The 13,309-nt window shown below is 44.5% G+C and overlaps 1 protein-coding gene across 2 annotated transcripts in view; it reads right to left on the bottom strand.

Annotated features, from left to right (window-relative positions):
* The window catches only part of WNT7B (Wnt family member 7B), a 149,760-nt gene that overhangs the window by 31,006 nt on the left and 105,445 nt on the right, over positions 1–13,309 (bottom strand). For both annotated transcript variants that reach the window (XM_075344198.1, XM_075344197.1), the window contains exon 2: positions 10,855–11,081. In XM_075344198.1, the coding sequence (XP_075200313.1) occupies positions 10,855–11,081 (227 nt within the window). The remainder of the gene's footprint in view (positions 1–10,854; positions 11,082–13,309) is intronic.

The following is a 13,309-nucleotide window of genomic DNA, read 5'->3' as shown; positions in this document are numbered from 1 at the left end:
TGTACGGCTCGGCATTGTGCTTGGTGATGTACGGCTCAGCACTGTGCTTGGTGATGTACGGCTCGGCATTGTGCTTGGTGACGTACGGCTCAGCATTGTGTTTAGTGATGTACGGCTCGGTATTGTGCTTGGTGATGTATGGCTCAGCATTGTGCTTGGTGATGTATGGCTCAGCATTGTGCTTGGTGATGTACAGCTCGGCATTGTCCTTGGTGATGTACGGCTCAGCATTGTGCTTGGTGATGTAGGGCTCGGCATTGTGCTTGGTGATGTACGGCTCGGCATTGTGCTTGGTGATGTACGGCTCGGCATTGTGCTTGGTGATGTACGGCTCGGCACTGTGCTTGGTGATGTACGGCTCGGCACTGTGCTTGGTGATGTACGGCTCGGCATTGTGCTTGGTGATGTACGGCTCAGCATTGTGCTTGGTGATGTACGGCTCGGCATTGTGCTTGGTGATGTACGGCTCGGCATTGTGCTTGGTGATGTACGGCTCGGCATTGTGCTTGGTGATGTACGGCTCGGCATTGTGCTTGGTGATGTACGGCTCGGCATTGTGCTTGGTGATGTACGGTTCGGCATTGTGCTTGGTGATGTACGGCTCGGCATTGTGCTTGGTGATGTACGGCTCGGCATTGTGCTTGGTGATGTACGGCTCGGCATTGTGCTTGGTGATGTACGGCTCGGTATTGTGCTTGGTGATGTAGGGCTCGGCATTGTGCTTGGTGATGTACGGCTCGGCATTGTGCTTGGTGATGTACAGCTCAGCATTGTGCTTGGTGATGTACGGCTCGGCATTGTGCTTGGTGATATGAATTCCCTGGCAGGTGCAGTGTTGATGTCACCAGAGGAGGTCTGGACTTTGCAGTTATGGAGTCACCTGGATGGAGTTTGTATGTTCTCCCCATGCATTTTCTACAATATTCTCCCTAATTTCCATCCTCTGTGTGTCCTTCTTTCCATTACAAGTCTGGATTCTCTCCCTCTCGGCCGCGGTCGGTGAATAATCCGCTATAAGATAATTGCTTCATTGAAAAGATAATGGCGCAATAAACAAATAACGGTTAAACCCTATCTGTTACCTGATCCCGTTATCTCTCTGGACCCGAGAGTCTCCTCATTTCTGGCACCAGCAAATGGACCTTAAATTATCATTTTTGGCACCAATAACAAAAGAGGCCACTATGCTGAGCCCGGCTGAGCCTGGCATACCTGTCGTGCTTCGTATTATTACTGATTTTTATAGCTTGTTTTTTTTATTTCGTAAATGTCTACGGAGCCTTGAAAATGGCCTCATTAGGATGTGAAGACAACTACTATGTTTATTAGTGTATTATAGCGGTATTAATACCGCCTGGCTACCAGATTTCCATCACTCATCTGTGGCAGGGATGGGCCCTTGTAGCCACATTTTTATGCATGAATACAGCATATACAAGCAAATGACTTTAATACTGCCATATAGTGCCAAAAATAATACTGCCATATAGATATGTAGCTTAAAGGAGTTTTCCGGTTTTACTCACTACCCTCAGATCCAGCTCTAAGTCACCGCCGCTGCTCCTGGTGTCTGTTACTTTCTACAGTGATGATGGCACATTGATACCGCTGCAGCCAATCAGTGAGTTCAGCGGGTTGTGCCATCAACTCGGGCAGAGCTGCTGAGCTGTCGATGTACTATTAGTGCTGCAGACAATGAGCGAAGACTCAAAGATGCGCCTGGTGTCACGGGGCATATGGAGACAGGACAGGGGCCCTTAGACTGGCCCTAGGAGTTGTGACCCTGTGCTGTCTCTTATTTGAGAGGTAGGCTTAACGGTAACCAGGTTCGAGCCCCCAGCATGACCCTAACTCCTGTCCAGACCATGATTTTACTCCCCTCTCCCACACCCAAACGGCGGGCCGGAAAACACAAATACAAAACCCACAAAACGACACGGACAAGGGAGAATGGAAACTCGTACAGACAGCACTCAACACACACAGGAGAGACAATATGTGTTCTGAGGGGCAACACGATACGGGACGAAGTAACGCACAACCGGGGAACGCTCACACCACTCAGAAACAGAACACAGATCACCATAAACAGGATAACCACCAAGACCGGGATCGCTGGAGTAAAAACTGAAGCTATCATCAGCAACTCCTGGAAGGAGGCAGTGCCTTAAATAGGGAAGCGACAGATGCACTTGGCAATCAGCAACCTGAGCTCTTAGGTCCTGCTCACCAGTCTGCAGGAATTAACTTCTGCAGAGCTGAAGACCAGTGAACCTGAACCAGCCGATGCCCGCCCGATTCTGGCAGGTTGCTTGTCAGACTCTGTAGTGTGAACAGAGTCTGACGACACCGCACCAGCAGGCGTGTGCAGAGCCGAACACCGCATGACACCAGGATAATCATAGAGAGTAAAGCATAGTTTCACTTTACTAAACTGGAAAGCCCTTTTATGCTTTCCGTCTACTCCTTGGGGGTCTCGTCTTGTGTTTGGTTACCTTCCCCACTGAGTAGGTCACACTGCTGAAACAGAAAGTGTGAATTGTATCCCCCTTTAAATTCTTCATTTCAGTCTGGCAAAAAGACTCCATGCCAGTGGGAGTTGGATGGAGCAACTGGTCAGACATGCAACTTGGCACTGATGAAGATAGCCCAACTTGACGATCCTCAACTATCTTCATTTCTTTAAGACCATACTTACCCCAACAGATGATGTCGGGAGACATAAGGATCCAGCATGTCCGATTTTGACCTAACGATCCTTTTGTTCTCGGTGAGGTAAGTTCTACCAGAAGAGGAGGACAGAACACACAAGCGCTCAGGAGAACAAATGCTCCTGTGTATGGAAGAGTCGGGAGAGATGGCTGCCAGCCAAATGATAGTTCGACCAACAGCTATCTCTTGTGTACTGACCCACTTAGAATTGAGCAGCAGGGTGTATGTGTGACCAAGTGCTCCATCAAGCTCCTCATGGTCATTGTCTTTTGGTCATGAAAGAACCATCAAAAGACAGAGATATAAGACAACCTCCACTGGTCATCAGTTGGGGTCCATCTGCTGTGTATTGGGGTCCATTTGCTGTGTATTGACCCCCTTAGAATTGAGTAGAAGGGTGTATGTGCGACCAATTGCTCCATTAAGCTCCTCATGGGCGTAGTCTTTTGGTCATGAAAGAACCATCAATGGACAGAGATATATGACAACCTCCACTGGTCATCGGTTGGGGACCAGCTGTGTATTGGGGTCCATCTGCTGGGTATTGACCCCCTTAGAATTGAGTAGTAGGGTGTATGTGTGACCAAATTCTGCATTAATCTCTTCATGGGCATAGTCTTTTGGTCATGATAGAACCATCAATGGACAGAGATATATGACAACCTCCACTGGTCATCGGTTGGGGCCCAGCTGTGTATTGAGGTCCATCTGTTGGGTATTGACCCCCTTAGAATTGAGTAGTAGGGTGTGTGTGTGACCTAACTGTTCATTAAGCTCTTCATGGGCGTAGTCTTTTGGTCATGAAAGAACCATCGAAGGACAGAGATATAAGACAATGTCCACTGGTCATCAGTTGAGGTCCAACTGGTGGGATCCACACTCATTCATCTCCACCAGAAACTTGCACGCTTGGCTATGCCTTTGGCAAGGCTGGGGGCACCCCCATACACATTAGAAGACCAGCAATCCCACCTATGTGGAAGGGATGAGCTGGCATTGAACTAACAAGTATGGCCATCTTCAGATTGCTCAGGTCTTCTAGTTAGAAAATAGACTATCTTTGTCTCTTCTCCTAATGACCACTTTGTAGTGTAAATGCAGAACCTCTAGGTGGGGCCTGTGTTATGTGACACTAGATGCTGTCTAAACCTATATCACACGGGGGGGTGTCTCGAAATATCAAAGAAGCCACCTTTCATTGCTGAATCCTATAGCATCACCACCAGCTTTACTTCTCATTCATTCACAACTGATGCATTATTACCTGGACACACCTAACAACATCATACACCATTTACAAACTCGTCCACAACACAGGAGGAATGAGGACGTATCCATTCATGCCTTCAGAAGCCATAAGCTAATAAGGAATTCTTTCATAGTGATTGCGTAACGGAAACTATGACCATAACATACCATCATGGTCATCACCGTAAAATCTCATCAAGAGCTGAAGAACACAAAATCATATATAGTCTTCATCTGACCGCTCTTCATTCCTTCATCTGTTCCAGGAAGTCCTTGTATATTTTGCACCAAGACTCAGAAGATTAAGGCCATGTCTTGGTGCTGTCATATTACTAAAGCCATCTCACCATCTTAATTAAATTCCACCTTAAGCCTTAAAGGGATTGTCCAACAAATAAAATGTCTACTCTTGTCCCGGCCCCCAAACCCCCCCCCGGTGGAGATATAAGTTCAGGGCTGGTCAGGAGTAGGGCCAGGAAGGAGACTTAAGGCCCCATTACACGCTACGATTTATCTGACGATATGTCGTCGGGGTCACGGTTTTCGTGAGGCACTTCCGTCATCGTTAGCGATGTTGTTGCATGTGACACCTACGTGCGACTCCGAATGATCGCAAATAGGTTGAAAATCGTTGATCGGTGACACATCGTTCAGTTTCAAAATACTGTTCATCGTTTGGCACGCAGCAGACATATTGCTACGTTTGACACCTGCCAACGACGAATAACATCCACACGACCGCCTTGGTCAAACAATATATCGCTGAACGATGTAGTGTCGTTTGTGCAATGTCTACGTGTGACCGCCACTAAACAACCTTTGTGCGATTTCGGCAAATCGTAACTACGATCTGGCCGTGTCACATCACTACTGAGATCGTCAGATAAATTGTAGCGTGTAACGGGGCCTTTAGATATTTCCACCATTAGGGGTATCTCTGAGAATAGAGCTAGCACAGGGCCCCCTAGGCTGAGGATCAGGTTAGGGGCCCCGATTTCCCTTGTGACAATATGAATAAAGTAACTGCCATATAGCGCAGAGTACACTTGTACACTTCTACATCATGCTAAACTAATTTCTGTAAAAGATGGAATCCTCCTCAAAAAGGCCAATCAGATGCAATAAGTGTCCTCCGAGTTATTCTGTTCTTTCTTTATAAACAACTAGCTGTACTATCCGGCTTCGCCCGGGTTAATAACTGCTGTTAACAAAATAGAATGTATTAACAAAAATGTATTCTGCACACAAACACCACAACACAAATAGATAGAAATGTAATTATAATGTCTGTCTCCCCCTCTGTATATATCTCTCTGTCTCTCTCTCTATCTCTTTGTCTGTCTGTCTCTTTCTCCGTCTGTCTCAATCTCTTTCCCTGTCTGTCTATCTATCTCTTTCCCTGTCTGTCTATCTATCTGTCACTTTACCTGTCTGTCTCATTCCCTGTCTGTCTCTTTCCCTCTTTTTCCCTGTCTGTCTCTTTCCCTCTTTCCCTCTGTTTCTTTACCTGTGTCTGTCTCTTTGTCTGTCTCTTTACCTGTCTTTGTCTGTCTCTTACCCTGTCTGTCTCTTTCCCTTTCTTTCCCTGTCTGTCTGTTTCCCTGTGTCTGTCTCTGTCTCTTTGTCTGTGTCTGTCTCTTTCCCTGTCAGTCTGTCTCTTTGTCTGTGTCTGTCTCTTTGTGTCTGTCTCTTACCCTGTCTATGTCTGTTTCTTACCCTGTCTGTATCTGCCTCTTTCCCTGGCTGTGTCTGTCTCTTTCCCTGGCTGCATTGTGACACGCCAACATTCCATATAAGGGCGTGGCTGCGCATTCTTCTGAAGTTCTGGCTGCACTGTGCTCCCAGCTCCATTCGCTTTAATGTAGGCAGGTTTTTTGACTAATAACTGTAAAGCGCGGGGTTAAAATTTCCCTTCAAAACATAGTCTATGACGCTCTCGGGGTCCACACGTGTGAGTGTGCAAAATTTTGTGGCTGTAGCTGCGACGGTGCAGATGCCAATCCCGGATATACACACACACACACACACACACACACACATTCAGCTTTATATATTAGATGACTGATTAGAAGAAAGATTTTTGTGTTTGGGTCAAAGGATTGTAAGCGGAACAGAAACGCTCTCCAGCACAACGCTGACTGAGTGCGACAAATGCAATGTCACCTGATGGGATTGTAAGAGATAATTGTGCTAAACACATCAAAGACTGGGATAAGATGATATACAAGTATGGATGGGAGAAAAGATGAGATATGAAGAGGTGACTCTTCCCGGTAGGGATTCCCAAAGTCCATGTTTTTGTTTGTTTGGTTTTTTTTTTTAACTCAGTGGAGAAGACTCTGGGCCCCTCCACTGATCACTCCCCGAAAACCCCCTTAAAGTGGACTTGTGACGTGACATAAATACATATTTTTTTTAACCTGGTGTAAACGCCGCTGTTCTCCCGAATTCGGCGTTGTTTTTCTTTTGTTCCTGTGCCTCTCCATTCCTGAGATATGGTCCTTTCTTCTCAGTATATAAATCTTGTCTTTTAAGCCAAGTGGGAGTGGTCCTTAAGTATTTCCTATGGGCGTGTTCAGGAGGAAGTCACCCAGTTGGCTAACAAGACTAGATTTATGTACCGTAAATAGAGAGCCATATCTCAGGAACGGAGAGGCGTAGGAAGAAAAGAAAAACATCTCCGGATTCAGGAGAACAGTGGCTTTCATACCAGCTAATAAAATGACATATTTGTAACAAGTGACCTATCATCTTTAAGTAAACACCACTTTGATTCTGTATAGAGGGGAAATTCTTTTTGGGCACACTGATGGTTGTTAGTAATATTGGGTGATTTTTGTGAGAGTGCAAAATTGGCGGACCAATTTGGGCGCATTTTAGCCACTATAACCTTATAGAGGGCACTGTTGTAGGTAGAGATATCCCAAACCCTGTCATTATGAGGTCATGCTTGTTATGCGGACACTGTTGTTCTGGCTAGGAAGTATGGTGGTATAGTCTTTTAGCCTTTGAAGTTGTTTCTTAAGGTAGAAGATGACAACTAGAACTGACCAAAGGGTCATGAACCGAACCTAATCCAACATCGCTACTTGACATATCTGTGGAAAACTTTACGTAAACATCCAAATAGATACATTCCTTAGCCATAGGCATCATCACTGCTTGTACGGATAAGTAACCTCTCCTTCTATATCCTAAGGCCTGAACTGTCAACGGGACACATTCCCCACCACCATAAAAGGAGCACATTTCCTGGAGCGTTCCCTCTCTGCCTTTGATGGGCTTTGGAGCCCAATGGAGGTCTAAAGGCTATTTTTTTTAGCTTCACCTTAAATACATATGTACTGACATTGTTTTCTCTGTTTCCTTTCCTGAAGCTTATTTTAAGCCAGGCCTTATGAAATCTATATCCAAATCTAAAAAAAATTATGTTCACAATTTTTCCATTCAATGGTGGCGGCAATTTTGCATAAATGGCAACTGGAAGTGCGCCATATTCATTTGGCCCATCAGTTAGAGGTCAATATCCAACTGTATTCTCCACCCAGTAGTGAAGGGGATAGGAGAGTATCAATTTGTCCTCTTGTAGTAGCTTTGGATTTTCTTTGATCTTGTAGAAGACCAGAAGACCGGAAAACCTGGTGGGGAGCTGCACTACCATGGAGAACCTGGCTAGGAACTGCTCCACCACGAAGAACCTGGTGGGGATCTGCTCCACCACAGAGAACCTGGTGGGTAGCTGCTCCACCACGGAGAACCTGGTGGGTAGCTGCTCCACTATGGAAAACCTGGTGGATAGCTGCTCCACCACGGAGAACCTGGCGGGGAGCTTCTCCGGCATGGAGGACCTGGCAGAAAGCTGCTCCACCATGGAGAACCTGGCGGAGGGCTGCTCCACCACAGAGAACCTGGCGGGGAGCTGCTCCACTACAGAGAACCTGGCGGGGATCTGCTCCACTACAGAGAACCTGGCAGGGATCTGCTCCAGAATGGAGAACCTGGCGGGGATCTGTTCCACCATGGAGAACCTGGTGGGGAGCTGCTCCACTACAGAGAATCTGGCGGGGAGCTTCTCCACCATGACAGTTGAGGAGGGGACCTAGGACAGTTGACTATAGTGTTTTTTAGGGGTTTTTTTTTAACTCATTCCTTCCACTCCATCCACTATTGCTTTGGAATCTGAAGAGACCTCAGAACATAATGAACGTCTTTTCGGGACACTTTCAATATTTGGAATCTAATTTTTTTGGCAATTTGGACTAATCAATCCCAAAATAACTATTCCCAAATTTGCTCTTCAGATGACCAACCAGGCCTGGACCTCCTCACTCCAAAGGTTGTATAGCATCACATATAGAAGGCATTCAGATATGTATTGTACCCCACTCAAAATGGCACAGTGAGGAAAAAAAAGCCACCAGCTTGGATGATGCAAGAAAGGGCACTATGATAGTTGGTGCACAATTTTAGCATGCGGCACTAGGGAAGGCTCATTCGCCCTGTCGAAATGTTCCCATTTGGACATTGACCTGCAAAATACAATCACGGTCTCTCTACCTCTTCTGCACTCACAATGACCAGTTAGTGGTCGCTCTTGTCCTGGTTAACATTCTCTACTCATTACTCCATTAACAAAGAGCATCATGCACTCTGGTGGTGGCATTTAAAAATCCAGATCCTTGAGGGGGGGGGTCCAAGTGTTTGGTAATAACTTTTGAATGTTGGAATTCGCTCTATAACTTAACACTCTTTTTTGGGGTGTCTCTAAGGGTATATTGACGTGGAGTCTTTTTGCTGAGTTTTTGGGGGGTTTTAGGGAAAACTGAGCAGAACCTCAACGTTTTTGAGATATTTTGCCTTTTTAAGAGTTTTTGAAGAGTTTCCTCTCAGTTTCTGCTCCATAAACTCCTCAAAATATTTTGTACACATAGCAGCTTCCAAGTTTTTGAAGAGTTTCCGCTCAGTGTCTGCTCCATAAACTCTTCAAAATACTCTGTGTTCACAAAGCCAGCTTCCAAGTTTTTGAAGAGTTTTGAGATTTTGAGGCGGATTTGAAGAGTTTCCACTCAGTTTCTGCTCCAAAAACTTCTAAAAAAAAACCAACCCCTCAATGTGCACATACTCCCAGCCTATCCTATTTAACATTTTCTATTCATTACTCCATTAACAAAGAGCATTGTGTACAATGGTGTGCACATAGCCAACTTCCAAGTTCTTGAAGAGTTTTGAGATTTTGAAGAGTTTCCGCTCAGCTTCTGCTCCATAAACTCTTCAAAATACTCTGTGTTCACAAAGCCAACTTCCAAGTTTTTGAAGAGTTTTGAGATTTTGAGGCGGATTTGAAGTGTTTCCACTCAGTTTCTGCTCCAAAAACTTCTAAACCCCCCCCCCCTCAATGTGCACATACTCCCAGTCTATCTTATTTAACATTTTCTATTCATTACTCCATTAACAAAGAGCATCGTGTACAACAGTGTGCACATAGCCAACTTCCAAGTTCTTGAAGAATTTTGAGATTTTGAGGACTTGAAGAGTTTCCGCTCAGTTTCTGCTCCATAAACTCCTCAAAATACTGTGTTCACATAGCCAACTTCCAAATTTTTGAAGAGTTTTGAGTTTTTGAAGAGTTTCCGCTCAGTTTATGCTCCATAAACTCTTCAAAATACTGTGTTCACATAGCCAACTTCCCAATTTTTGAAGAGTTTTGAGTTTTTGAGGAGGATTTGATGAGTTTCTGCTCCAAAAACTTCTAAAAAACCCTCAGTGTGCACATACTCTAGTCTATCCTAACATGTAGTTTTATGAGGGGTTAAAAAATTAATGACCTTTAAATCAGAAGCTCCTTTTTAGGGGACAATTTTTGAGTTTTTCTTTAACAGGAACAATTAGGAAGATTTTTTGGAGTGTCTTCTCCTGAAGGTTTTTTTTTTGCAGGCTTTTGATTTGATGGTGCAAAGTTTGGAGCAAATTCCATCAGGCTTCGAAGACCGGGAGGAAAAAAAAAACCATGCAAAAACTCAATAAATGAAATTTATATTGGATTACCCCTCCCCAAAAATAGAAGTGTTACGATTCCTCTCTGCAGAGCATCTTGCCTTTGGAGATGCTCTGCTGCACTTTCCTGTGTTACTAGCTAACAGTGTGTTTGACAGCTCAGGATTCCATGTTGGTGCTGATTACTCAGGTGTCCCATCTTCCTGGTAATTGCTCAAACTTCGTTACTGAGTATGATCGCCCAGGACATCGCCAGTTGTATATTCTGGTTCTGCAGTTGGGCTGTTGGCTAGTGTCTCTGTTAGTGTTCTGATCTTTGCTCTCTGGCCCCGAACTGTTATTTGACTTCTCTCTGCCTGTCCTCTTTTCCTGTCGTGACCTCCTGGCTTTTGACCTTGGACCATTACCTGACCACGTCTCTGCTTCTCCCCTGAATGTATTACGTGCTCTCCTGGTATTCTAACCCTTTGACCATTACCTGACCACATCTCTGTGTTCTCCCTGAACCTGATATGTGTTCTCCTGGATTTCTGACCCTTGGATATTGACCCTGACTACGCCTCAGTTTAGTCCTTGTGCTCATACGAGTCTTCCCGTTACCAGACCCCGGCTTTCCTGACTACGCTCCTCCCCACACTCCCCGTAAGTAGTGGCTAGCATCACAAGAAGTTTCAAAGCACAATTTTGAAGGCTACGTTCAGGCGTACCTTTTTTTTTCTTTTTTAAAGAGTTGTTGGAGCTAATCCTCCTTGAAAACTGCCTCAAAAAACAAAAAGTTGGCACGTGTGGACAATGTTACTATACCAGTAGTAAAATAATATTACATACATGTAAAAAAAAATAATTTCCTCATCAATTTTGCCCACCACCCTCCCCCCCATAGGGATAGAAATCGCTTACCTACTCGTAGCTCTTGTCCGAAGACCGTCCTCTCTCCAAGTGCCGAGCAATTCCATCTGGAGAACCGGAACTGATACTGACATTCATTGATCCCCATCTGTGCCCCTTCTCCAATAACTATAATGGCATCCGGGCGGCTCTCGCAGATGGCTCTTTGCCGAGGCGCCAACCCTGGAATCTTGTTGCAGATTATATTTGCTCCCAAAGCCACCACAGATGACAAAGCTCTAGAAAGAAATAAAAGGAGCTATCAGAGGTGAAACGCAAGAGTACACACAACGCCGGTCCTAAACTGGTGACCAACCCTAAAGGATTGGTAATGGCGGCCATTGATCACTTCCCGCAAAAAACATCCTGATAATCGCGTTATTTCAGATCCAGGGTGTGTAGATCTACAATGTGGCATCTATATGGGCCTATACTGTATCTCTTTTTCCTTACAATAGAGGTATTCTCCTCTAGAGGCATTGGTGGTTGCCCCACGTGGGGACGCACAAACATATGGCATTACTGCTTAAAGGGATTTTCCCATCTTTATATATCATCTTCATATAATGATTCTGTTGCATAGGGCTGGTAAAAATAAGCACTTTTGCAATTTACTGCTTGTTAAAATTTTCAGCCGTTTTTGAGATATTAACAGTTTTATTTTGTTTACAGGTTGTTGCCATGGAAACCAAATACCACTGATTTCTGAGTTGTAAGCACTACGCTGAAGCTGGCAAGGATTATGGGGTAACAGCATGCTCTGGCAGGTTTCAAAACAGTACTTACAAGCTCAATACAAAAAAGTTTAAAAGCACCGTGCATGTTTTGCTCTATAGCAGTGATGGTTGGTATCCAAGGCAACGAGATGTAAACAATACAAAAGTGCTAATATTTCAAGAATGGCTTAAGATTTTAATAAGCAGTAAATTGCAAAATTGATTGTATTTATAAGCTCTATCCAACGAGACCCCATTTATAAAAGTGGGAAGAACCCTTTAAGTATCCTAAATGTAACCTAGGCCTTATAGTAACCCCAACCTGACCTCTACATACTAAAATCAACCATACTTTTAATTATATAAGGATTAAGCTTATATACAAAAATCACAACATGTTTCCATAAACTGCGCCACTCCTGTCCACAGGTTGTGTGTGATATTACAGCTCGGTCACATTCACTCCAATGACACCTCACATGACTGGTAGCCACCATTTTTTTTGGCAGGGGTGATCCGGGCTGCCTGTTTATCTTTCATTGTAACCCATCAACTGTTGTGACCTGGAAATGGCAGGACATTTTTGCGTCTTTTAGTGCATTTTTGTTTCTTTACACTGCGGATAAGGATTACAGTCCTGTCCTGGTGGCATTATTGTAAAAGGAGGGAATGGGGAGGGGGCAGCCATTTTGTTCTGTGCATTAAGTGCTCTGTCTGGTGCTGAAGAAACAAGAGATATTTACAGTGCGAGGGCCTCGCCGAGCATGTTGTGACAACACCAAATCTCAGAAGGAGCTTAATCCTCATGTCCTTAAAAGCCACTTACAGTGGAGATGGGAAGGGGGGGGGGGGGTGACACCAAGACCGCCAATATGTCCAAAACCATCGGGGAAAGCTCAAAATCTGTGGTATGGGGCACTACACGGCATAATGCTGTCGTACGTTGCCTAAATAATCCCACCATCCAATGCCAACGTAACAGTGCCATACTCTACCCCCACAACACTGCCATAAAGTGACTGTGTGAAGTAACATTACCATACAGTGCCTGTATAGGAACTACCACTTTGACCAGCTAAAAGTGCGCCATACAGTGCCTATATAGTCAGTACCATATAGTGACCACATAACAATGCCATACAGTGCTTATATAGTCAGTACCATACAGTGACCACATAACAATGCCATACAGTGCCTATATAGTCAGTACCACATAGTGACCACATAACAATGCCATACAGTGCCTATATAGTCAGTACCATATAGTGACCACATAACAATGCCATACAGTGCTTATATAGTCAGTACCATATAGTGACCACATAACAATGCCATACAGTGCTTATATAGTCAGTACCATATAGTGACCACATAACAATGCCATACAGTGCCTATATAGTCAGTACCATATAGTGACCACATAAAAATGCCATACAGTGCCTATATAGTCAGTACCATATAGTGACCACATAACAATGCCATACAGTGCCTATATAGTCAGTACCATATAGTGACCACATAACAATGCCATACAGTGCCTATATAGTCAGTACCATATAGTGACCACATAACAATGCCATACAGTGCCTATATAGTCAGTACCACATAGTGACCACATAACAATGCCATACAGTGCCTATATAGTCAGTACCACATAGTGACCACATAACAATGCCATACAGTGCCTATATAGTCAGTACCACATAGTGACCACATAACAATGCCATACAGTGCTTATATAGTCAGTACCA

The sequence above is a fragment of the Anomaloglossus baeobatrachus genome, chromosome 4 (assembly GCF_048569485.1).
Source record: "Anomaloglossus baeobatrachus isolate aAnoBae1 chromosome 4, aAnoBae1.hap1, whole genome shotgun sequence".
Taxonomy (NCBI): Eukaryota; Metazoa; Chordata; class Amphibia; order Anura; family Aromobatidae; genus Anomaloglossus; species Anomaloglossus baeobatrachus.
Note: the sequence above shows the minus strand (reverse complement) of the source record. Positions and strands in the feature narration are given on the sequence as shown.